Source organism: Ammospiza caudacuta, chromosome 5 (genome assembly GCF_027887145.1).
Source record: "Ammospiza caudacuta isolate bAmmCau1 chromosome 5, bAmmCau1.pri, whole genome shotgun sequence".
In the NCBI taxonomy this organism is placed as follows: Eukaryota; Metazoa; Chordata; class Aves; order Passeriformes; family Passerellidae; genus Ammospiza; species Ammospiza caudacuta.
The window spans coordinates 68,788,550-68,816,396 of NC_080597.1; the positions used below are offsets into that span (position 1 = coordinate 68,788,550).

Consider the following 27,847-nt stretch of genomic DNA (forward strand, 5'->3'; position numbering starts at 1 on the left):
AATTTTTTTTCCCCTGTCAGGGTTAAGAACCAGCCAGCTACCAAGCCCCAGTGCAGAAACTCATTTGCTCTCAAACCAGCAGGATCAGGGAGAGAACTGGAATGGTGAAACAGAGAAAACTTGTGAGTTGAGGTAAAGAAAGTTTAAGGGAAAGCAAAAGCCATGCACACAAGCAAAGTAAAGCAAGGAATTAATTCACTGTTTCCCATCTCCAGGAGAGCAGGGCCTCATCACACATAACAGTGCCTTGGGAAGACAAACATCATTACTCCAAATTTCCCCCAACCTCCTTCTTCTGCTCACTTCCTAAACTGACCATGATGTCACATGGTTTGGAATATTTGTCTGGGTCACCTGTCCCAGCTGTATTTGCCCCCAACCTCTCACACATCCCCGAGTCCCTCACCAGTGTGGCAGTACGAAAAGCAAGGAAAGGCCTCGGCTCTGTGTAAGCCCTGCTCAGCAATTAAAAAAAACAAAAACAAAAAAAAACCCCAAACATAAAAAACCCCACAAAAACAAACAAACAAACAAAACCAAAAAACAAAAAGCCAAAAAACCCCAACAACAACTAAAAAAGAAAATTCTTTTGTTAAAACCCTCTCTGTATTATGAACCCTGTGTTCAGAACAAATCCAAAACATTTCCTCACAGCAGCCACTGTGAAGAGAAATAGAAAATTAACTCTACACCAGCCCAAACCAGAATATTCTTGAAATTTAAGAGAAAATAAAAGAACAAGAGAAACTCTATATCTATGTTAATTATATTGATTCAAGTACTTTTTCAAATATGATGCTTACTTGTGCCATTCAGGTACCTGAATAATTCCCTTTCAGGGCAATTATTGTTCTAGATTGCCTACAGAAGGAGATCTGTTTCATGCTACAGAACAGCAGTGAATATCCTTAAAGCCCATTTTGAGATATTCAAGGCACGAGTTGCACATCAGGTTAAGACCCCCTGGCCTGATGTCCCAAGAGAGTCTGAGAGCACAGCAGTCTGTACCAGGTGGCAGAAATCTCATTGACAACAAAGAGCAAGAGCAAAGCAAAGGAAGTGTTAATCCAAGTGCTCTGGATTTTCCTTCACCATGAAACAGGATAGAGCCCAAAGCTTTATCCAAATTGTGGCTTCTCAGTGAATTTCCATTGGTTAGCATCTTCTGGGCTTAAGTGACCATGTTCCACTCTCAAAGTACATTCATGCATCAGGCAGACTATATCTACTCATTACCCTGTGTGCCACATTTCCCATTTGTCAACTCTGTACATACATCTTGCTGTCCTTATCTGTGGTCTCTGCTCATAAAATGCATGGTGAAGGACATCTGAAATTAACAATGTGTGACTAGCGAGCTGCAGATAATCATGCTGTTTGGGGAAAATAAATTATAAGAAATAATACAGATTACTTCAGCCAAATATGGTTCTTAATTATATTTATAATTTGACCACTTCATGCACATACAAAATACATCAAACTCATAATGATAAGAAGCAGACAATGGCCCCCAAATATACAAAGAAGCATTTTAAATAACGTTGTGCTAAATGCACATTTGTGCACATCCTTCCAAAATACAGTCATGCTTTCTCTTCTTCCATAGATGTCTGAGCACTCTTTGAACAAGACCTTGTGGTTCTGAATTCTCACAGGCATTGCAACCATGAAAGGAACAAGGTATAAGACAAAAATGTAAGTTTTAAAAGGAAAATAAAAAGATAATGCAATTCTCCACATGTAAACACTGAAGGGATGGGTAGCTAAAAATATACACTCTCATATTAAATCAAGAATCCTGATTTCCATATAAGATGATTTCCACCTGAAATCTCACAGAATAAAACACAAAGTTATATTTGGTCTATGAGGCTGAGATGCTGTAATTCCCTTCTAATCATTCATTAATGATTTAGCACTAGATACTTGCAAATGAATAAAGAAATACAAATAAATCACATTGTTGTTTAAAAGAAGGGAACTCCATAATTCATGAGAAAAGGATTTTAGTAGTGTTTTAGAAGTTTTTCACCAAGGGTGTTAGTGAGGTTTGTATAGGGCATTAAGTTCAGATCAGGGATGCTTGTTCTGTGTTCTCTGCCACAACTCACACTGCTGGTGCTTCCCATACAGCTGTAAACAAACAGGAGATCCTCCATGCAACCAAGACCCATTTAACTGTCCCAGAAACACGAGTTCATCCAGTCTCCTCTCTCAGACCAAATCTAGCAACTGCATGAATTCATGCAAGGATCTGCAGAGTGTCCAGTCCCATCTCTTAGAGAGATATTGTAGCTAAACAAAGTGCAAACCCCCAGATACCCGATCCCCCTACAGGCTGATGAAGATTCATTCACGTTATACCCACACCAGGTGAAACCCTGTGTTTTCCTCACACTCTGGCTGCCGACAGTGTGCCATGTGCTCCTTCCAGAGTCAGTCCCAGCTCCCAGAGGAGCTCAGCAAAGCTCACTGGTCCTGTCAGCAGCTGTGAGCTCCTCTCACAAACAGCCTGCTTGGAAAACTCTGGGTTAGCACTGATTGCTGCCCTTGGGAACACAGCAAACCACAAACCTCTGCTACCCAGGCTGCTAATTCTCACTCTTCCAGGACCATGAAACTCTTTGTAGGTGATGAATCCCTTGTATATTTTCTTCATGGCATAAAAATTTGGATCAGCTTGGCTACTCCCCCTACTGGCATCATGTTTTTATTTTAGGAATAAACTAATTTTTTACTTATTTGTGTTTAAATTAACTTGTATTTATTCTTAACTTGTGTTTTACTTCCCCTTTTTATTTAAAATTTTAATTAAAAAAATCTCCAATCCAATTCATGTTGTAATATTAAATTTCTCAGGTATTAAAATACTGGGTGTTCTGCATTTTCGGATCTGGTTTCTTAAAGCAAGCTTTTCTTATATATATAAATATATATGTATATATACACACTATTTTATATATATATATACACACATATATACGTTTTTTTAAGTCAATCTTGTGAGACCTAGATTGCAAATGACTTAGTTCTTTTGATCTCCTTTCCTGATATCACTCACAAGAGGAGCAAAGCAGCCCTTTCGAACAGAGATCACACATCAGAAAAAGGTTTATGTGGACCAGATCCTGAAACTGTAGAAACACAGCTGCATAATGCTGGCTTTGTTTTTAATCTGCATCCTAACTTTTTATGACTGCATTTTACCCCAAAAACATATTATCAACATAAAGCATCACTTATTTAAAACGCTGCCTTCCCAGTGAAAATTACTTCCAACGCTGTCTTCTAAAGCTGTGGCTTTAGCACATGGAGACTAAAAGTGTCTGCTGAAAGCAAACCAGTGGGGATCTCAGTAATACTTTGCTTACACATATTTCTTCAAAAAAAAGTAATTTAAATATCGTGTTTTGCTTTCTATAGCCACAAGAGGGCGATCCCTTAATTCGTGTCCACTAAGGCAATGTACAGAAACAAGATGGACTCGTTTTCTATCTAAACCATTATTTCAACTTCTTATGTAGATAAATTGATGAATTTCATTCTGTCTGTGTTCTCAGCATGCATGTGGCTTACATGAAGTTACTAGGCAATATCATTTAGCTGTGGGAGCACACTGTGCTTCATAAATAGCTGATACTGAAAAAAAAGGTGGGAAGTAAATAGAATTTCCCTTCGCTATCTTTACAAGTAGCAGTACACTGTATTAACACATCTCATTGTTCTCAGTGATGAACTCAGACAGGTCACAATCAAAAGGAATAAGATCTTAAGACGTGCTGCTTTCAGAAGCATGAGAAATTTGTGAAAGAAAAGATACCTCTTATCTTACTTTTCATCCACTTGTGAATGTTTAGCTATTTGAATTTGTTAAATATGCCATCATGTGCAACAATATACAGCGCAAGCACGATCCACACAGGGAACTGATTCAAGCACTCAAAACCTGAAGATTGTCATGTCTCCCTAATGCAAAACTCTGCATTTACTTAGAACCAGATAGTTGGGAAGATTTTGTTTAAAATGCTTCTAAACAGTCATCATGAGTGTACAATATAACTTACCATAGCATTTTTGTTTTCAGTCCCAATATTTTACATATATAAACCTGTGAAATTTACTCAAACCAACACTGATTTCTCCCTCTTAAGTCCAAATAAAATTTTGCTCAGAAACAGTGGATAGATTTTGTCCATCAAGAGTCAGCTATGTTCCTGGGCAGCCGGTAATGTTCTGGCCTGATCCTTGCCTTCTTCTCCTGAGGGCTGGCATATTTCCACTTGGATGGAGACATTTTCAGCTTTTTTCTCTTCTTATCTGTACACCACACTTTTTCACAGTATTCTTCCACCCTCTGGAAGTTGCTGTAACCTATCAATTGAAGAAATTCCTTATACCATGGCTTTGAAGCCTGAGGTATACTGCTCTGCATTGGGCATGGCATTTTGTGAGGGATCTCCTCCTCGTAGTCTTTATTGAACATTTCGTCTACACGCTCCTCCTCGACTATCTCCAGGGTGATTTTCCTGACAGTGTGAACAATGCTGTGTTCCACTGTCTGACAAAAATAAGTCCCTGCATCCAGTCGATGCAGCTTCAGGAATAAAAGGCCAAGGTCCATTTTTATTATTCTATCATCAGTCTTCACCTGGAAAAAAAACCATAAAATGCAGTTATAGAGCACAGGCCTTTGCTATTACATTAAACCAATTCAATTATTTCTGAACTGTACTTTCATGACTGTAATAATAAATTTTGAGAGTAAGATTAGAGATCTACAAATTTTTAATTCAGAGTGTTTTTTGTAATAACAAAAATATTTACTTGAAATAAAGAAGAGATTGAGTTGCAAATGTAGAACAATCTAAAGAATCTGGGAAGCATGGAAGAGCATATAGTGAAGCAGACAGAGGGAAATAAGTTAGAAACATGCAAATTATCCACTGGATGGAAAAAAAAGGGCATTTGCCAGCTGACCTTTGATAAGGATCCCTGTGAACTCTTTTATAGACTGGTATGCTTTTGAGGAGACATTCATAAAAGTATTTGCATCTTTAAAAGCAGGACCATTGTGATCTTAAAGCCCCAGTTCTGAGTTTGCTGTTTGAGTTTTTCCTACAGCTCCTGAGGGTTTCAGAATTGACTATGAGACATTGCTAGATGTTGGCAAGCAGGGAGCTCTGAGCTGTCTAATCCAGCAGCAGGAATGGCTAGGAAAATGGTATCCTCAGCTTTCCATTTAACAGTAAGGTGATGAATTTAAGTAGAAGTACTGAGTGATGAAGGGATCCAAAGCAGCCCTGAAGAGAATGAACTCAGGACCTGGCAGTACTGAAGGGTGAGGAACTGGATGAGAGCTGGCCATGTCCACTTGTAGAAAACCAACTGCATCCTGTGCTGGATAACAAGAAGTGTGGCCAACAGGCCAAGGGAGGTGATTCTCTTCCTCCACTCTGCAGTGATAGCTACATTGACATGTATCAGAGAGGTATGGAGGAATGAATATGATTGCACTTATGAAGAACTTTCATAATGGTAAAATACACCTAAAAGGAGCAGAGAATCCACCAACACTCATTTGCAAAAAATTTATAATAAATGGGTGAGGCAGCAAGAATGAATAGAAGTTAAGCTAGACTAACACTGGAAATAATACATACACATTTCCTACCTGCAAAAACATACCGAGAGAAGTGATGGATTTTCCTTTGTTTTGAGATCCTAAATTAGCTTCACTACATGTTTAACATCTGCATTCAAGATGTTGAATGCAAACACCAGGTGAAATTCTCAGGTCTATTAACTCAAAAGACCAGATGAACATAGTGATTTTCCCTGGCACCCATATACATTTCAGCAACTGGTGGCAGAAATTCAGTGAAGGTGTAATGTTCCTAACAAAGGGCTCTTTTGTTGAAAAAAGTTAGTCTATAAGAATATTTCTACCTCTTCCTTCTTAGTGTCATGTGCTCGCTGGACAAACCAGATGACTTTTGCTTGCAAGGTCCGAGGGGTGCACTCCAGAAGGGTGCTGTTGTACTCTATTCCATAAACAAGTCTTTCCTCAGTCTTCTCCAGAACTTCACCTGGAAGGAAAAAAATGTTTCAAAAATATGTTACTGCAAGTACTTGTAACACTCAATGTACATTTGCTTTTAGAAGTGAAGCTTAATTCCAAGACAGCCAGACAGTGACTGGAGAGTAATGTCTAAGGAAGATCTGACCTGCTAAATGAACTTTCCCATCATCTGAGGCTTTCACACCATCTGACCAAATTGTGCTGACTCACCTAACATTACAGAGAAACAGATCTCGGCCTTTCACACTGCTAATTGCTTGCACCTGGTTCTTATGAATAGTTAATTTCGTTTTCACTCAGTGAAACAGAAGGATTCAAAACATGTTTGAATATAATAAAAAAAATTTAATTTTTTAGGGATATTTACAGCACATAACTGTTTGCAGAATGATATTATAAATACTCTAACCAATATTTTACATATCCATGCTATACATGTATTAACTGAATGTACAGTTTGGGCCCAAGGGTGCTAATAAAAACAAGGTGAAAGAATAAAATCAAAACTCAAATCTGTTTTCAATCCAACAAAACATCTGGAGGAAGATAAACTAGTTGTTACACTGGACAAAACCAACTGCTTCATTAATGAAACCATTTTATTCCATAATAGTGAAAAAGATTCTTGAGCCCAAACAGCTTTATATCTTAAAAAAATACACTGTTTTATATAATTGTGATTTCTCTGTTGTATTTTAAACTTGTGGAAGAATTAGCACTTAATATTGGAACATAATTTTCCAGCATGTACAATATAATCCAATGGATATATAAATTATATATATATGTAAAAATATATATATGTAAAATATATATATGTTAATATTTAAAATAGTGTTTCTCTGAATATTACTATAGAAGAAACTTTAATGTTTTTTTTTTCTTCTATAAATGCATTGAATATTATCCTGCAAATTACAGAGCATTTCCACGCAATTGTTTTATTCTGGTTTTCTATTCCTAATACCCATGCTTGAAATCCTCATTTATCAAGGTTTGGATAACAGTACTCTGTCTTATTTTTTTAAGAGAAAACTTGATCATAAATACACATTTTTATTCTGTCATGTCACTGCTCATGGCTGTTCTTAAATTTTAAGTGTCCTGACTACTTCATGCACATTTCAGAATGCAGCTCTATTTATTGTTTATTATTCTTGCCTCATCTTTCTGCTTTTCTTTTTTTTTCCTGTTGGGAGCCACTGGGATGCACTCTGCACATCTTTAGTCTGCATGTCATTGCTGCAGCACCACATGAACGTTTGGGGATGTCACCCACTGAGACATGGATGGCAGGGGCTCAGCCCCACGGCTCTTACAACATGACAGGAACATGCCAGTGAAAACAGCAGCTGAGATCATGGTCTGGCTCATGTTCCTGGCAAACCCTGTGCTGGCTGTTCCAGGCCTTTACAAGCGTTTGTGCATTTGAACAGATTACCAATGAACTGCTGGCCGAAGCACTGCTGCGCCGCGTTCCCGTGCCGAACGTCTTGTCTGCGGAAACGTCTGCAGGGAAAAAAAAAGTGCAGTTGTTTAAGACAAAACGTTTAGCTTACATGTTGTTTGGCTTATGCTAAATTAGCCTTCATTAAAAACTTCAGGAGTTAAACCTTGATTGCTAACAATTTACCACTGTTGTGAGAAGTGCCTATTTATAAAGCAGTATTCTGTCTCCACTCAGCCTACTGGGAGTCGTGTGTCTGAAAAAAACATGCTTGTCTGGATAAGAGGTACAATTATATATAAAACTATATATGTGTCCATTTTTTATATAACTATACTAATGTTATAAATACGAAAACAAGATCCTTTGAACTGACTGGGTAACACTCAGTCATAGGGACCTTTAGCCTGCCTTTGCATTCTCTCTCTCTCTCTCTCTCTATCTCCAGAAAGGAAGGAAATTTTCTTTAATTCAGCACAGTTTCCCATGGATGTGATGGTACTTCTTTTATCCTTTACTCTCATGGTTTTTTGTTTGTTTTTTCTTCACTTGAGAGTCTCAACGTGTGGAAGAAACACTTTATTTTATTTCACTTTTGTACCAGACAGTTACTGAGCTCGTTTTTCTCAACAGGGAAATATACAGATTCATGAATGACCATGCTTAGAAAGTGAACTGGTGGAAGAAGAACTGCAGTCAGAACATGTGAGCCCTGTTTTTGACCTGGAAAAAATACAAGTCCTTTTGAAAGAAAAATCATTCTGACTTTTGAGGTTTGAGTTTTTTATTGCATTTACAGAAAAAAAAAAATTAAACCCATTATTATATAGTGTATTCCCAAAATAATTTTGCCTTCATATAGCATTTATTTTCTTTGAGTGCCTTGATAAATAAATCTAGGATTGTTTACCTGGGAAATAAAAGAGCCTATAGGAATGCTGTATCTTGCTACATTAGTATGTCCAACAACCTCAAATGTAGTTTTTCTGAGGATACTGTTCCTATATTTGCATAAAGAGTAATTCTATACAGTATTGCCAATGCCATACATAAGACATTAACAGAAGAAATGTGCAGTGCAGCAAATCTTACACAGTAAGTATGTGTACAGTAAAAATTACATTAGAAACAAACAAAGTCAAAGAGTTCTGTTATTCTTTGCATTTTATTAGTGAAATAAGGTTGTTCTCCAGTTCTATGTAAACCCAAAAGATAAAATTTTAATTTTTCACAAATTGAATTTACAGAAACTATTTAGATTTATACCACCTAAAAGTCTTGTCCGTGGATGTTACTAATTTTATTTTTAATCTGGCTGTAGACAGTGATTATTTTCTGAGTTTTGTCACCCATATGATCCAGTGTTCTTGGTGGACAAAGATTAACCTCCACTGATATTCAGAGAAGAACCAGTGTTTTTCCATTGTTGTTTCAGGGGAATCTGGAAATTCAGTGAAGACTGCATTGGGCTTTTAGAGAGAAATGCTAACAATACTTGCATCCTATTAAAGAAAAACAGAGGTAGCAACTGGGCCTTATTCTGCCCTGGGTGTTGTCATTGCATTGTGTAGTGTCAGTGCTGATAAATGTTGTCACAGGTTTGCAAGTCTGTGTGTGTGGATTACTCAGAAGAGACATTCTGCTGCACAAATGTACACAAACACTATAGGATATGCAACCATCCTGCTGCTGTAAGGTCCAACAGCCCTATCTAGCAGGAACAGGTAGCAAGTAGGTTCTATTTACTCATGAGTTCCTTAAGATTACTGTAAAGCTAACAAAAAATTAGTTCTGTAAAACAGGATTATTTCTCCAGTTGTCAGAATCATTAAAGAAAAAGAAATGTTTGCTTGATGGAATTTTACTGTTGCAGCTGTGAAGACTGGGGAAGATACAGTGCCTTCACTTACTATTTTCAGTGCCTTCACTTACTATTTTCAGTGCCCTCACTTACTATTTTCTGAAATAGAAGGCAAAAAGGGAGAGGTGCTGAAAGAGAGGGAGATGCTGGGAGATAAACTCATCTCACAAATACTGACATAAGCCTGGTATTATTTTTTCTTAGAAATTATTTTACTCAGAATAATAGATTATCAGACAATGCCTGAGATAAATTACTGTAAGGAACAATTTTCAGTGATTAACAAATGCAGTGAATTTTGGGAAGTATCTTTTGCAATCTATAATTTCATTGATTTAGATTTCAGCCCTTAACTCTGTGCTTCCAGAAACCTAGTAAAAATGATCTGCAAGAAAGCAACACAGTCATCATCATCATTACCATCATCATAATTTTCATTTTTCTTTATTATTTCCCAGGAATGTATGAGGCAAAATCAAGAAGTCTTGGGAAGAAAAGGCACCACTATGTTTACATAAGTAAATCAGTAGACTGCGTGCCTGCTGGTGGAGTGGGTGATGGAGAAAGAAAACAGAGAGGGAGAGGAGGCAGGGGAGAGACTGTCAGCTTCTAAAAATTAGCTAAAGAATCACACAATGCCTACCCAAGTTCAAAGACATTTTTAAATTACTTCAGACCTTTTTCAGCCTGGATGGTGAGCTGATACATCAAAGAATCTCACTCGTAGAATCTGGTGCTTGTTTAGATAAAAATTGAAACTGACTAAATCAGAATGCAGAGCTAATAGTGAAGTAAAGCATTTAAGTTCTGGACCTCTGGTTTCTCAAGTGCACTTCATGAAATTTGAATGCAGTAGAAATTCCTTCTGCCATCTGAGGTATTTGCAGTATTCAGGAGCCACACACCTGTAATTAGCATGGAATTGTGCTGTGTTGTGCTGCCTTCATCAAAATATGGGATTTTGGACTCAGTTTTTATTTTTTCTGATTAAATCCCACATTTAATTAGTTATTCCAGGATATACATGTACAAGGATTTTCACAATTTAAAAAATTAATACCAGAGGCCAAGCATAAGATTTTTATATTTATGCTTCACTTCTCTCTACATCTGTTACATGCTTTAGTTTACAGACTTCTATTTAATGTTACTCTAAACACTGTTGTACCTTGGAGGCATCAGCATCTAAAGCAGACAGCATTTGGACCAAAGTGGGGAGGACACATTGTACATCCCTGCCCCAATTCAATTCTTCACCAGTAGGACTGGAATTAAAAGGAGAGCTTTGAGCAGAGCCCTTACCCACTAACAGCACTGCTCTTACAGATCAAAAGAACAGATAAATGTACAGAATTAAGGCCACATTTGAGCAGAGACAGGTGGTACTAGGGTCAGCTCAAGTGTGTTGCAATGTAAGGCACAACTCTATGACTCCAATAAAGGGACAGGTATCAGGAAGAGGAGAAACAAGTACTCTCCAATTGCACTTACATTACTTGTATTACCATGTACAGATTGAGCAGAAATTTGGAGCCTTGAGACAAGGCCAGACTAAGACATGAATGCTCGGGGATGTGGCATGAATTAAATTAAAACCCATGGCAGGATTATCAACCAGTCAGTGCCTCTTGGTATCAGAGAGCTCCACACTCTCTGCCGGGACCTGCCTTGTCCCCTGGTACTCTTCACATGGTAGAAAGCAACCTAAATCAACTTCCATACACATGTCCCTGGTACCTGTCCCTGCCTCTCCCTGTGCCACACAGTTAGTGTAAGGCCTTAAATTTAAAATGCTCTGAGCTTCAGCTGTGTCCTGAAGTGAACAAAGCAGATGCCATTCATGCCTCTCAACACTGTTAGTCCTGATGGCTGTTTTCCCCAGACTCTGATATGGAAAACAAGTTTTGCAGACTTCAAGAACATTCAATTGAGTGCAAATCCCTTCTCCACTGCTACAGTGCTTATCTCAAGAGAAGGAGGGAGATAGCAGCAGTATTTTCTTCTTTTAGAGGCTGACCTGCTGAATGTTGAGGAGGTAAGGCACAGGAAGGTGCCTGGGTGCTGCCCATGTCACTCCACCCTGGATAAATGTGTTTTCAGGGAACTTAAAGGGTGTTACTCTGGAAGGTGTCTTAGGTGAGAAACATGTACAACAAAGTCCAGGCCTCAGAGAGTTCCTTTCATCTTTTCTTAGTCAACAAGTAGCCTGCACAACATAAATGGTGATACTGCTAGCAAGCTAAAATGCTGCTGGGGAATTTTTAACTCCCCCTTCCCTCCCAAATGACTTTTACATCATCAGATGAGTAACCCATATGCTTTATCATTATGATAATCCAATTTCTACTTATACTGTAGGACATTAATCTCCCTGGCCCACTGTATAGCTGCTCATCTTTCTTAATCCATGGCCTGAAAATTTTAACCAGACTCATCTCACCCTGAGCAGTCAACCAGAGTCCACATCTTCCCTTCCCTATATTCACAAAATGCACAAGAAAACGATGCAGTCCTGCTTATAAAAGCTGTGTAGGTTTCCTGCTTGGTTTAACACATGCCTTAGTGCAGTAAATCCAAGAGATTCTCAGTTAGGCTGAGTCACACACTGCCTTTCTCATTTGTCTTTTTAAATGTGTCTTATCCAAAAAATGGTGCTATCAAAGAGAAAATCACTAGATTAATTATCTTTTTTAAAAAATGTATGGAAATGTCTATTATGCCTGACAATAGTCAGCATACATTTGAGTGCATCCAGGTTCATGGAAAGATAAAATATGCCAGATGAAAAATAACTAAATACAAAGCCCCATATTTCAGATTTTCCTTAAGAAACAATAATATATTTGGGATACTGTGACTTTGTTTGGACTTAAGCATCTCCACAAGTTTTTAAAACTCTCTCTGGAATTTATTAAATTTATGATTATAGTCCTTGTAGGTCTAATATAAATAAGGATATATTTTTTAAACGAGTAATTGCTAAAAAACCACAGAAATTATTTGAACTATGCAATACCAAAATTTTGCTGATTAAGGGAAGAAATTCCTCTGTATAAGTGGCAAAGCTGACTAATTTTTGTGAAAAGGTCTGGATTAAAACATGCATGTTATAGATACTCGACCTGTGTAGCTGAATTGCAGAACCTGGATTTGAGAGGGAAGGGAGGACAACAGGTCCCAAGGAAATCATTGAATGAAAGAGTGAAGGTCAAGAACCAAGAATAAATGAAGGGTGATACAGAGAAACTGTCTCCACAAGGAAGAATTAAAACACCCAAATCAGTTCTGTGCTTTGAACTTGCCTCTAGAGTAATTTGCCTTTCAATCCACTGCAGAAAACCAAAACGTAGCTTTTGTAGAAAATTCGTTCTGGTGGATTTTGGTTGGTGAAGGTATATTACTAATTGCAGCCATGATATTTTCTGAAAAATCCTTTCCTTAGGATTTTTCCTCATGAGAAGCTGAGAAGCCTCAGGAACAAAATGTAAACAATGATTATCTGCTGCTGTGGAATGCAACAGGTGCATCTGTGATTGGTCTCATGGGGTTGTTTCTAATTAATGGCCAATCACAGTCAGCTGGCTTGGACAGAGAATCCGAGCCACAAACCTTTGTTGTTCATTCCGTTCTTTTTCTATTCTTAGCCGGCCTTCTGATTAAATCCTTTCTTATATTCTTTTAGTATAGTTTAAATATAATATATATCATACAATAATAAATCAAGCCTTCTGAAACATGGAGTCAGATCCTCATCTCTTCCCTCACCCTCAGACCCCTGTAAACACTGTCACAAGTACTAACAAAGCATCTTCTTTGACTTTTTCTTAGAAATTCTGTGGTATATGTTACTGAAGTGTGATATACTTGTATAACACTACCAAACCAGGTCTCTGATGCTGCAAAGACACGGAAAGATGTTTGAGGAAATCAGGGTTTACCATGTGATGCAAATAATTATGAAATGACTTAGCTCTAGTCATAAAGTTTTTTTTTATTATTTTTATTTATTCCTGCTACTGCAGTTTATGCCTTCCTGTGAGTTTGGTTCCTTGCAATCCCCTAGGGTTCTGCTGAGAAATTAGAAGACGACTATGCCTTAGTGCAGTGCAACGTCTCACTGTTGGGTTATGTCCGAGAGGGAGATGAATAAGACAAATAAGTAACGAAGTACTCTGCGTTGCAGTAGAACCTGTTGATGTAGATATTTACAAAAAGAGTGCCAGGGAAGCAGGGCTCTCACCTCTTTGCCTGCACTGCCGTGGGGTAGTACCGGGAGCAGGCGATGCCGTCCCAGGCGCAGTAGGGGTCCCGGGCCAGGCAGCAGTCGGCGCAGGCTGTGCCGTACATGTCGCACTGGTGGAACTTCACCTGGGCTACGAGCGCCTCGGATCCCACGTAGAGCTGTTGCTGCAAAAAGAAGCACCACACGGGGTTCCTAGAATGCCCACTAAAACTTCTCTTCCCAAAGCAGAAATTGTTAAATTAATCGTCGCTTGTTGTGCTTCCAGCCTGTGACCTGAGGGAGGCAGAGTTACTCTGTAGGAAAATATCTGGTTACAGATTAAACTCTCTGACTGAGGACAGAGAAACAGAAAGAAGGCAAAATGAACAAGGTTATTTTGGCATTTCCTCGCTTCTGAAGTTTCAGCTTTGTGTTTGAATAGGAAAGGGTTTACATGTCTTTTTTTCATCAATATATTTTCCAATGTCTCCTCTTTACACTTGTCACCTAACTAATCTGCAAAAAAACCCCAACTTGACACAAAAGACTTTAAACAAAGAAGTTCGAATATGCAAAGGTTACAAGCAAACTCAATTTTAAAATGGGAGTTTTCAAGTAAATTTAACTCTTGATGTAGCTATTTAGAATATGGTCACATATTTACAGGCACAGTAGTGCTATGATTTGTATAACTTCTCAGTGCACAGGAGATAGATGATAGATAGATAGATAGGTAGATAGATAGATAGATAGACAGACAGATAGATAGATAGATAGATAGACAGACAGATAGATAGATAGACAGATAGCTATTTAATTGTTTTCCTGTTGCTGCGCAGTCTTTCCTTACAAATTAACATGTCGCTATCTTCTTTAGTATTTATTTACAGGGTTTGGGTGGGAGTTTTTCAACATTAACATTCATTGTTTGAATCTTTTGAGCTCACATAGATGTCCTTTTCAAATCAAATAAAAGATAATAAATTTAATTCTTCAGACACTTGCACAATAAATTTGGAAGAGAATAGCTTGAATTGAAAGCTATTTGAGAAAATGTCTTGTTGCTGATGAATGCAAATTTTCTGAACATAGAAATATGCACTGTGCACTTCAATAGAAACTGCTTATGCACAGCTCACTTCCACAGTTTTACCAGTCAGAAAAAGGATTCCTAAGTTGTGCTCATCCTAGTGGCCAAATTTAGTCCATAATTCCTACTCTTTGATCAAGCTGTCAAAATCTGGTATTTTGAAGTTACTTAAAGCTGGAAAATACTGACATCTTATTGAGTCTATCACAAAACATAAATTTTAATCTGGATAGTCTGTTCTTTTTCCTTATTATACTTCTTATATCTCTTTAGATCATAGAAATCAAACTTTGAGAGATGCCAGGGGAATAAACTAGGAGAGGCTGGTAACAGCAGTGCTTTAAGACTTTTTCTGGTGAGATAAACCAGATGATAGTAGCAGGAACTCAATCTGCCAACTGGAATGAAGAGAAAACCTAGGATACTTGTTTGAAGGGAATTCTTTGTCTGCAAGTGCTGCAGTGTGATTGTCCCAGAAGACATGAACAACACTTTCAATGAGACATATGAGAAGAGATTTTCTCTTTTATCTTTTAGCAGGGGTAAAGACTTCCTTAAGTCTTGGTAAATCACAGGAGGGAAAAGAAGCATCTGATATCTAGCCAAGTGAACATCAAAGAACATTCTTTCCCAGTCTCTGCAGATAACAAGCTCAGGCCTGAAATGCGATATTTTACTGTACCACGACTTGGTGAAGACTGGTCAGTGTTATAAGATATGGAGACATAGGTAGCAAGGAGATCTCCACAGGCTCAGTAACTCCAAGTTCAAAAGAGATCAGTGAAAATGCTTGAGATATAACATTTTTTTCATATATGCTCAACTATGTTATGTTCCTGCTGATTTTAAATACAAAATTACTTGGTGTCAACTCTGACCCTAACATATATTCCAACATTTAATTCTCCTCTGTGTCAGAAAACTGTATTCTATTTCAAGAATAATTTTATCTACATTCAACAAGCCGATCTTGGTTTTTTAATCTGATATTGCTTTGCCATCAATGTTTAAGAATCCTCATATACGCAGTAGGAAGTCACTTCACACAGTAAAATATACATGACTCTCCTGTTCTCTCTCAGTCTTCTTTTTGATCTCTTGAAAAAGTAAAGCTACTTTTACTTCTCACATTAAGTTTATTCTTCAACTATTGGGTTGCTCTTGTGTTTTTTTTGCAGATTTGTCCAGATTTTCTAGGTATGCCTTGAATTAGTAGAGTTAGCATATCTCTTGGGAGATTAATATAATGGATGAATGCTACTTCATATTTTATGATATCTGTTTTACTCTTCCAACACAACCCTTTAACCATGACAATTCACTGAGAGTTAAAGATAAGGCAAACATCTGAAAAGACACCAAGTCTTTCTCCAAATAATCACTTAGGTGCAGTGCTGGATAATCTAGTCTCCAGAGCTGCTTTCACAGTCTGTGGGAAAAGATTGAGGCAGGAAATAATTCAAAATCCTTCAACCCAAATCCTTCTCTGAATTGCCATCACAGGACTTTGACTTTCTGCGTTATGTACAGGAATATTGCAAGTTGATTGGACACCAAGACTCAAATAACCCTTTGGGGCACAGTCACACCTCCTAATAAAGTAGTTTTCACTCCTTGTTACCCGTGTTTCACTGTGTCTATGTGCACCTACATTGCATTGGATGTCTAACATCACTGTTGGACATGTTTAACATTAAGATATAACTATCCTTGGATGTTTATAATGGCTCCATGCTGAGATGATTGATATGATTGATATGATATGATATGATATGATATGATATGATATGATAGAGAATCTACCCACAAGAGTAATAAATTGGGTGTTTATATCAGCAGAAATTTTCAGAAACTCAAAAAGAACTCAGATCCAAACAACCCTAAAGGGCAACTGAGTATGTGGGAGAGCCAGCAAGGCTTTTTTTGCTGATATCCCCATGGGGCTGAAGTCTGTCTGCTTTTATCAACATAGAACTTTTCTGTGAATTGCCATATCCACCAAACTAATCCCTACTGTGATTAGTACGACAGTAACTTATGAAAAAGGTTTTCACTTGCTTTGATATTTATGGCATTGTGAGCTAAGGATATTTACCACTAGAATTGAAAAACATAAATACATGATAAAGGAACAGAGCATATAACCATAAGTTTATATTACAGAACAATTACAAGTTTATATTACAGAACAATCACATGTATACAACCAGATCTCATTATAGATGATGTACATCTATGTCCATCTATCCATGCACCCAGCTCTGTGCAGTTTACAGCTTCATTACATTTGAGTCACAATCATCACATTTCACACTTACAAAATACTTACCCTTTTTGAAGAGATTTCCATGGAAATAATAGGAACTGGCATCTAAAAAATAGGAGATATTTGTTTGCTTAGAAAAAAGAATATATTTTTGCTATGAAAATAAATCAGGTAAAATAGTATTGGTATTTACTTATTACATTCAGCTTTGCTAGATACTTTGACTTTCTTTAAGAAAGATGTGAGGAAATAGTGACTTTCAGAAGTATTGCTTTAAAACAGTTTATTTGGAAACAAGCAGCCAACACTTAATTCAGGATTATCAGAGCTACAGGAACACTACAATTTCCCTGTCAAACATGACATTAGCTCTTGTCACCACTCAATGTCTTTTGTCCTGCTTGAGAGTGATAAGTGGAGTGTTCTTATAACAAAAGTGGAATGTTTTTATAACAAAACATTCATTGGAGATAAGACGAAAATAGCAGGAATTCCTTCTTTTACCATTGTCCTCTCTGCCCTCTGCTCAGGTTTCTTGGAGCAATGCACAGCCCCTCATAGTTCTATTGAAAACTAGCTTTATCAAGAAGGGCAAATTCTCTGATTTTCTCTACAGGCAACAATAAATAATAATTATATATTGTATTTATAATTAAAAAATTAGTTGCACTGCCTAAATTCAGATACCAGATTTAAATGTCCAACTTTTGATATTAGGTTCTCCCTATAGCTTGAAGCAGGTTAGCCTCCTGATTTATTTGGCTAACGTGATGTCATGATACTCACTGAGAGAATTTCATTATGTTAGCTTTGTCACATGCCAAGAACTGAGCTTTAGTCATAGATTATTCTTTAGGAGAATGGAGTTCTGCCTCACGAGGACCCATGTTTTCCCACTGTAGAGACAGGTTAACTGATTCAATCTTTCTGAGTGGACTTTTTCTACCTGGATGTCATTTGAAGTTCCAAGATTGTAGCAGGCACATTTTTATGTGTGCAGTTATACTTTTTTAATTACTTAATTGGATACAAGGGAAAATTAAACAAAATTAAGTAAGTTTTTAATTAAAACTTGCACTCCAATGTCCAAGCACATAAATATAAAGGCAGTAGTTGTGATTTGCTTCAACATGCTTTGGTACTTGGGACATTATAAAAACTTCATTTGAAAATGAAGGTTTCCTATAATAAAATTGCAAGATAATTAGAAAATTTCTTGCACATGAGTATTATACATTTGACTATCCTCAGATTTGTTTGACATTTTAATTCTGCAGAAAATTCAAGACTTTTGTATATACTTCATATACAACACAGTTCACCTTGAATACTTGCAGCTCTTCAAGAATCACTTCTTCCATTGATTCTGTCTCTTGATTGTAAATTGTTATGACTTTCAGCACAATACCATTATCTGGACACAAATTTAAAACAAAACAAAACAAAATTAAAGGTTATGATTGGTTGAAACATTTATATGGCCTTCAAATACCTGAAATGACTTCTTCAAATTGATAATGGATTGAAATTTATAAATGTGAAAATTTAGTTGCATTGTGCTGTCATTAATAAAGATTCTTACTCTTAGAAAATGAAATATATGACAATTTGTACCTGGCAAATAAGAGTCAATTTAGACACTTGTATGATACATAATTAATTGTATTTTTCAAACACTGGGTCATAACTCATTGTGAATAGCAAAAGGATCACAACCATATTTCAGAAAAAGAAATGGAAGTAGGTGGAAGCCTAGTGCATTGAGGCAAGCAAGTGTAAGATAGCTTTAATTATAGGATCTGAGTGTTTAGACTAGACAGCAAACTACTAATATGCTTAATTGCTAACAGCAGCTCCATTTCCCCAAGCAAAAGTATAAAAACTTTCAGGGGCTCATTGTGCACAATTCTTACCCTTCTCTAAGGAAACACTGAGCTGCTGCTGAGCTGAAGGTGTAGTCAAAGGGAGATTAATCAAAATACAGGATGCACATTCAAAAAGACACATTGGACTTAGGTTTATCAACCTCCGTCTGCAACTCTTGCAGGAAAGCAAAACATACAAATAACATCTGGTCTTCCACCACTTTGGTTTTGCCTTGTTGGCTATTTATAAAAAAGCCTTCATGTCCTTAATCTGAAAATCTGTCATCAACAATGGCAAATATCACTTCTTTTCTTCTGTTATTTTCAGTCACCTTTGATTTACAGGGGACATATTAAGCAGGGAAGCACTGGAGAAAATGTTCAGCAAAAGATCAAAGGGTGAAACAAAAAGAGGAACCATTAAACTGGGGTCATACACCATTTTTCAAAGAGACTATGTAATCAAAGGCAACCATTTTGTAGTAGAACAGTGAAAATAATTTGTATTCTGAGCTGTGATTTTCATAAGTAAGTCCCTCTTCAAATCCTGCTGACAGACAAGTGAAAGCTCTGATGTTCAGACTTTGCCTTTGATGAACCTTTCTAACCTGCACTGCTACCCTAAGGAAACTTGCTCAGCTCTAAGATGCTGCTCACTTATGTTACACAGCAGGTGTTTGACTGGGATTAAAAAAATATATATCAACCTTTTCTAATATTATATTGCCCAAATAAGCAGTGAGTTTTCTGATGGGAGCTTTGCCGGAGTAGTGATTGCAGGTTTCATTTCAGAGCTTCTAAACCCCAAATTATTTTGCTGGAATTTCTTGTCACCTGAGATCAGACAGCCTGAGAACACTAGGCAGCTGTTGGGGGCCAATCCAGCACAGCTCTAAAGCACACACTTAAGCCACTCTGGATTCAACTTTGCTGAACAAAAGACTTGTGTACAAGAATATTTGTTGCAGTCACAATTAAAAATGCAAGGATAAAGGATGTAGGACCTGCTGCAAAATCTGCTGCAGAGAAATAAGTGACACATAATACAATATTTTACAGACCATGGTTAAGTCCATTAACAAGACTATTACAAGGCTATTTAAAACCTTAGAAAACAGCACTAATATAAATAGGGCTTTGCTATTCTATTAACATGATTTTTTTTAATGTTCTCAACACTGAAATGTACTTATCAGAGGAATTTCATTAGTAAAAAATAATTCACTGGAACTGCTTTCCTAGAAAAAATGGTCAAAATTATTTGTGATACCACTCCTGTTGTTAAATTGATTAAATGCGAATGTAAGAATCCTTGTTTTTTTTCCAGACAGATTAGATGTGACTTAAGTCTTGTGTAGTTCCAGCCTTTCCTCTTGTTTTCTTACATTTTTCTATTTTTCAAATACCATTACGTTTTTTTTTTTCCTCTGCTTTCTTAGACTTGTTGCAGCTATATGCTATATTTTTCCTTTACTGTGTTTGTTAGGAAGATGCTTAAAAATTCTTGTTAAACAATCTCTCTATATTTAAAAAAAAAAATGGCACAGAAGAAAGACAAGAAAACTTGGCAGGAAACTTCTGAAAGTTTTGGGTTTTTTGAAATTGGGCATTTCCTTCTTCCTTCCTTGATCTGTGTTGAAACCCAAATCTGGAGGCTGGCAGGTTTCTTTATTGGTTTCAGCTAGACTTGTTGTCTCCAGAACTGGGGAAAAGAAACTGTGGAATAAAGCCAATAACTTGAACAGATATTTTTGGAAATCATATCACCTTTGTTTCTCTCAGGTCTCCAAGTCTCAGCTTAGATACCTGACAGTGTTCTGAAATTTAAAAAATAAGGCTGGTTTTTCTGCAAATTTTTTATATACTTTTTTTGAAAAGAAAAGAAATTAAAATGGAATCCTATACTTCTTTCTCTTGCTAGTTTTTAAATAGTTCCCTATCATTACTTTCCTGTATGTTAGCATCACAGTGAAGCACATGTCTGGAATGAATAACATCCTCTGTAAGGTGAAGGCATGAAAACAAAAGTTGATAAAAATAAATGTTGTATTGATTTGCTTCATCCTGGAGAAAAAAGACAAAACAAAACAAAGCAAAAAAAGAAAAGAAACAAACAAAAAAACCCTTGCAAAATCATAAATGTAAAAATTCTTTCTTGCTTTCTTTATTTACCTGTTCCAATGAACAAAACATCATATTGGCCATCTTCAGCTTCCACTCTGTCCACTGCTATTTGTTTAAGATTGTACTTTCCATCTGTTTTAACTAGTATTGGTCTCTTATGAACAGGCCTGATGGGCTGATACATCAGTGGATGACTCCTGGCAAAATGCACAGCTTCATCAGGATAGTCTTTAGTGGTGGTGTACAGCCCTCCATTCACCTTGCTGGCACACTGCAAAAACACAGAACACAGATTGTCCTGAAGGTTTGCCCAAGAAATTGCCAGAAAAGGGGCTTATTTTCAGGGATAAAGATAAATCTACAGAAAACCAAGCCCAGAAGACCACAGTGGAAATTAGGACAGTGAACCCTGTACTTTATGCGTGTGTGGATTATTAATCATGAGAAGAAAGGAAACGCTGAACAGTGCCTTGGCATTGTCATGTTTAAGAAGCAGGAGTTCATCCCTCTTTGGCATACTAAGACAGAATAAAGGATAACACTTTCAGATTTTGACAAATGTCATAGGGCTTATTTCTTCCTCCAACTCATCTTTTGATGTAATCAAAATGGCCATGGACAGAGTAAGAAGAAAGGGCTTTTCTATCCCAGTAGAGAAATAGCCATGCAAAGTCAGCAGAACACTAATGCTTGAAATCAATCTCTAGTTTTACTATTTTTTGATTGCAAAGCGTATTACCATAAGAAACTAAACACACTTGAAAATTATGCCAATAGTAATTCTTGATTTCAGGCATTCTAATAGCATTATGTTTGATTCTGATTCCTAAATCTTGATGACAGTATTATATATCACAGTTTAGCTTCAAATACCAATGTTTGCACTGATCAATCTACCAGTTTGTAAAGCAAATAAACTTTATGTCAATGACTGATTAAAAGAGGCTTACTCCTTCAGTTAAATATGCAATTAGAGATAATTTACTGTGTTAAAGAGAGAACTTAATTTCAGGATGCTTTGTGAACAAGATAATGTTTCCCAACTGAACACAGACCCTACATTTCCAATTTGCTTCATGATGTCTAATTGAAACCATTTATGATTGAGTTGGAAATATCTCAGTAACCATTTACTTTCTCTAAATATTCATAAGACAGTGTGGTTTTAAGATGCATTTCAAGCAAAGCCACAGTAGCAGCCTTTCTCTATTTAAATTGGATTTTTCAATCAATAAAATGAAATACAATTCTCCTTAAGTTTACTGGAAACAGTAATTTTAAACTTGTGGTCAGCTGTAATGGACAATAACAAACTCCTGCACTTGTCAAGCATGGGCAATGTTTGTTTCCACTTTTTTGGGTTTAGCTACAGGAATGTATTTGTTCCCTGTTGACTTAAGAGTAATTGTCTAATCAACCTAGTGATGGAATTTTACCGGCTGTTTGCAATAAAGAGACAGAGCTGGAGCACGAAGACAGGCTGAGCCTGTGCTTCCCATGCACTGCACAGCATATCCAGTGAATAGGCATTGCCAGGTTCCCTTTGCAAAGTTCTGGTCCTGGAGAGATTTAATAAAAATAATCACTCACAGGCTTTTAATTTCAATTAAATAAAGTCTAGTAGTCTAGAAAGGAAACAGTAGATGTAGCTGTCTCTGAAGTCCATCAACCCCACTTGATGGAGCTGATGTCATTTCCAGAAGCAACACAGCCTAAATGAACTAAAAAAAGCAGGAGAGACTATGGCTGAGGATTGTGAAGTCTGTCAGAACCTGTGTGACTCCTAACAGTGGCTGTTTATTTAGTTTTAAGCTCTCTCATTCCCCATAGACTTCTTTACTCATTTAATACCTAAGATCAATGAGTGCTGACTCTCAGAGACACCCATTAGTAGGTTACTTTTTGCCTCTTGTGACTGTCACTCCTCTAATAGGAAAGGTAGTGGGATTTAATTTACCAACATGCTGCTCATTGTTGGGAGTGGGAACCCTAACACTGGGCTACAGCCTGCTACACAATTTCTCTTCATGCTACTGGATAAACATTCAAAAAGAACTCCAAACTGTGCCCTAAATGAGTAGCCAAAAATGAATCAATTAATGCTCTGTAACCTGACAGAGCCATCTACTTCAGCCTCTGATGTGCTCTGCAACATACGAAGAAATCCACAATTAAATCTATTAGCACTCAGGAGAGACCTGCTTCCTCAGCTAATTTTTCCCTGATATTGGGAAATTATTGGCACTCTTCTGCTCCTTTTTCTGTTCCTATGCCTTGCCCTTTTGGGGAGGTGACACTCCAGTCTGACCCAAGCACGGCCAAGGAAGAGAAGCATTGGAAGCAAGTGGAACTTAGGGCAGCCTTCCTATAAATCATTGTCAACCTTGCTGAAGTGCTGGCTCTGAGTTCTCTCCTTCTTGCCAAGAACACACCATTTAATCTTCAGTGCTGGGGGATATCAATGTAATAACTGCAGTCATTAACACTGAATTAATGCCTGTGTTTAATGCTAGTCCAAATAACATATGTGAGGTGTTCTACTGCCCAGAAAAAAAATGAATACCACTTGAAGAACTTGGATTGTATCACCTTTGCAAAATATACAGCTATTCTGCAATCCATGCACAGTACAGTCTCATTATTTGGTAAAACTGCAAAACCCATACCTTTACTATACAAAATATCAAATAGGAAACCAATAATTCCTGTGAATTCAACCATTTTTCCTAAAATCTAATAATTTATTTACCTGTTTTTCTATCCTGACTCAATACTAATGACTTCGATTGATGTCAAACAAGCAAAAAATATTTGGTATTGATGCCAGCACTGATACAGTGGTAGCTCATTGGCCAAGATGGTGAAATCATATTCATAATGTTTAAATCCTAGATAGTCTTTTTTTTTGAGTATCTGCTTCTAAATTTTGACTTATGTCTATAACCCCAAGCTAAGTAGAGAAAAATATTAATTTTAAATTATTAATTTAAAATGAGAAAGGGCATGCATTTGAAATCATACAAGAAGGAGAAAAGTATCACTGCAATTGAGCAAAGATAATAGGCCCCTCCACCTCTCATTCATGAATTAATTGTATGTTATTTATGCTTACTTATTTATGCTTACTTATGCTCGTATGTGACTTACAATGCTTATGGAAATTACTGCTTTTAGTATAAAAGGGAATATTGATTCAGATAGCAAAGGGAAAACAGCACTGAAGGGAATGTCCAGCAACTTTACACCTTTAAGTTCAAGAGAGTGAGCCCCAAGCCTGAGAGGAGATTAAGGGGCAAAGTGTGAAATCTGGGGGGTGGATTTAAGAGCTATAAGACATGTCTTTGCTCAGAGTTAGAAATCTGCCCAATGCTGACATGACGATGGGCATAGCTTCATGAGTGTAAACAAAAGCAGATTTGCAGCACGTGGCAATCACCACGCGTAGTAGGTAGCCGTAATCCCAAAAGGATTAAAAGGATTAGAAGGGTAAAACAGAAATGCTGGATGTTGTGCTTCCCTGAGTTAGGCTGGCATTGCCTGCCCCTCCTGGAGGCTGTGCCTGCCCTGTGAGATGGGGACAGGCCCTGCAACGCAAACGGCACTTTTGACCTTCCTCATCTCTCAAGTGGTGATGTGAGCACCTGGCACAGAAACTGCAGAAACACCTAAAAAGACACTGGAACAGGAAAAGGGCTTGAGGTGAAGATTACTTGGGACATCCTTGAGAAAACAACATAGCAATTCCTTGTAGCAGTTAATTATTTGTCTCTTAAGTCATGAGTTTGTGATTTCCTCCAGAAATCTAAGTACCAGACAGGAACAGCTCCATACATGACAGCACCTCTATAGCTGCTTGCTACAGTAATTCCCATTTAATTGCATTTTCAAAACACATCTTGTTTCTTCCCTTCAGTTAGTAGCCACTGAAAAAAAAAAGTTTATAAAAAAACTTGTGTGAAAATTTTCAAAAATTATGAGTGATTTTTATGAGGCTTTTTTTTTCCAGTGTTGTTTTAATATTTTTATATTCTTTGTAAATGGTACAGAACAAGAATGTAGATAAACTCAGGAACCCTATTGAAGGGTAGAAAAATCTCACTCTGTGATGTCTGAAAGGAAATCAATGAACTGTGAGGGTATCGGTCCATTGCTTCCAGAAAGAACCAATCTTGAGCAAAGGACTTTGAATAATGGAGAATTTGCTCCTTATGTACAAATGCATTTATTCTGATTAGTCAGTTTTATTAAAATATGTCTGATTTCTTACCTGCTCATTGATCTAAATTACAGAAGTATTTAAATTTGATCCTTTTGGAAAATGAGGTGGAAAAAAGGAACGAGAACCTCCTGAAAACTATTGAAATATTGAAACTACTGAAATAGTGGATTCTTTTGGGGGTAGGGGGGGGCAGTTTCTAGTTTTTGAGGTTTTTTTTCCTTCCTTTAGCACTTGCTAAATGTCCAGATTTTAACACTTTAAAGAAAGAAAGAGAGGTTCTTTCACAGGTAATGCACTTCATGTTTCTGAATGAAACTGAATGCATCTGATCTGACTCCTTCTATCCCTTTTGCCTGAGGTCCTAATTTTGGGACCTTAGGACCTTTACACAATGTTGATTAAATCATGTCCCAACAGGATTTTGAAAAACCTTATATATTTAATCCCACTATTTTCCTTTGGGAAATGTATGGTTCTAGTACTTGATTAAACCTATTGCTGAGCCATTCCACACTTTTCCAGGAATAGCTGGAGTATATAGATATTTAAGGAATATCCTGGATTTGTAAATCAGCAGTAATCTACTTTTTCTTTCCAAAATCATTTAGATAGCAAAGCAGTGGAAAATAGACTGTACTTACTGAACCAGGTCTAGGGTAAGGTACTTTTCTTTCATAGAGAGCCCAGTGGTATTCAGGTCCTTCTTTATGAGCATATGGTCCATTGAAAGCTGCTCGGACACTTGCCATGTGGTAAACACATATAGCATATCCTCTGAATATATTGCTACGAAGCAAAATTTAAAGACATCATTAAAGCAATATGTCACATTATGTACAGATAATAGTGGCATTGTTATGTAATTAAAAAACGAGTCACATTTCAACAGCATTCAGGGAAAAGACACTTATTCTTTCCTGTATGCTTTTCTTCTAAATACTGCATCCAATGTTCTTCAAAAGTCTTTAATTTATTTGTATTCATAACAGTTCTCCAAGGAAGCTCTCTGTTGTGATGCCAAAATTTGATGATAGTGTACACAAACTCTAAATTGCTTGTTTACAAACACATAAAGCAAAACAGAGTGAACTCAGGTCCTGTATGTTTTTGATTAGTGACTTAAACACTTTAAGATTTTAACATTTTTCCTACTGCTTTTTGCTTGGAAAGATGGGAACCAACCAATGCTAACTAAAATAAACAGTCCTAAAATGATTCTTTTTTGTATTGAGCAGGAATGTCGGTTGGTATTATCAGTTAGATCAGATCACTTTATGTGGAACAATCCAGATAAAAGTTTTTATTTTTTTATTTGTTTTATTTTGTTCCAGAAGAATATTTTTTAGTTTTTTGGGTGGTTTTTTTTTTTTTTTTTTTTTGTTGCCTTTTTTTTTTTTTAAGAAGCATGAGTGCTCTCTACAAAGAAATTATTTCTGAAGAGATCCAGAAAATCTCAATTTGGTGCCCAACTTTCTCTATTGGCATCAAGGGCCATGAGGAAATGCCAGGTGTTTGCAACCCTAGAGGGTTGTTTTTGTTACTGAAAAAAAAAAAAATCAGGAGAAAGTGGCAAAAGCATAGGTGCTCTTTTCTACCAGTTACATCCCAAACTAACAGTCAGATTTCCAAGCTGAGAGTACTGAGTGCTTGCACCTGAGCTGGGCTGCAGTGGAAAAGGAAAAGGAGGCCACCAGTAACATTGCAGCTGCTGCTTTAGGCTTCACTAAGAACTTCATAGGAATTTAAGCTGCTATCCACTTAACCTTGAATTACAGTGGAGCTCTTAAAGGGAGACAGGTGGCTCTGGGATGCTGCTCTTATAAGCATGCAGATGTGCATTGACTTCGACATAGGAAATTGTCAAGCTGAGAAACACTTAATTAATTTGTGATCCAGATATACTGAATCACAGAATGAGACTGCAAGCCCCAGAGTGTTATAGAGAAGTTTTTACATTAACAAGGAAACCTGCTGTGAGTAGAACTGAGATAAAACTGCTTACTATATAGTTGCTAAGGGATATGCATCATCCAGTTTCTAGCTCATTAATAGACTGTTCAAACACTCCTATATGGCTTTTATTATTTCTTCTAGTTGTTTACCTTGTGGTGTTGAAGAGGCCAAATATCACTGGATTTTTGTTATCACGAGTTTGCAGCAAAAACACATCCTCTGTAAAATTTAAATGCAATGTTATTGTTAAAAACCTGCTTTTCTCACCCACCAAAAGAAAATTTATTGATTCTTGAAAGCATAATCATATTTTACTCATTTATTCCATTTAATTTTATGCAGATTTTAATCTTTTAAAAACAATGCAGTACATAAAGGAGTAATTGGTGATAGTGAACTCCACATGTGTAGAATTTCATATACATTGGAAACAACACTAACCACCATTCCCTGATAATGAATCCAAGTGCAATATTTGACAGGAAGATGTGTTATGATGAAGGTATATGCTTTTTTCCATTATTTCTAGTTGTTTGCTGTCTAGGATATTTACCTAATTCATCAAAATGTGTATCAATTCCATTTTTCCCAGGCACAGAGCAAACTAGTCTGGTTTTGAGGAAAGTAGTCCATTTATTGACGAGCACTCGCTGGCCTCCCATGTCATTCTGTGCAGAGAGAAACAAATGCCAGTGGTAATATGAATGAGTAAGCCTAG

The 27,847-nt window shown here is 36.9% G+C and overlaps 1 protein-coding gene across 1 annotated transcript in view; it reads right to left on the reverse strand.

Moving 5' to 3' along the window:
• Window positions 1-1,505: 1,505 nt before the first annotated feature.
• Window positions 1,506-27,847, reverse strand: part of SEMA3E (semaphorin 3E) — a 130,727-nt gene continuing 104,385 nt past the window's right edge. Inside the window, exons 8-17 of the mRNA XM_058804628.1 lie at window positions 27,683-27,797; window positions 27,279-27,348; window positions 25,818-25,962; window positions 21,006-21,228; window positions 18,291-18,382; window positions 17,032-17,073; window positions 13,631-13,797; window positions 7,524-7,591; window positions 5,950-6,089; window positions 1,506-4,651 (exon numbers count right to left, since the gene is read on the reverse strand). Of these exons, the coding sequence (XP_058660611.1) occupies window positions 4,199-4,651; window positions 5,950-6,089; window positions 7,524-7,591; window positions 13,631-13,797; window positions 17,032-17,073; window positions 18,291-18,382; window positions 21,006-21,228; window positions 25,818-25,962; window positions 27,279-27,348; window positions 27,683-27,797 (1,515 nt within the window). The 3' untranslated portion in view covers window positions 1,506-4,198. The remainder of the gene's footprint in view (window positions 4,652-5,949; window positions 6,090-7,523; window positions 7,592-13,630; window positions 13,798-17,031; window positions 17,074-18,290; window positions 18,383-21,005; window positions 21,229-25,817; window positions 25,963-27,278; window positions 27,349-27,682; window positions 27,798-27,847) is intronic.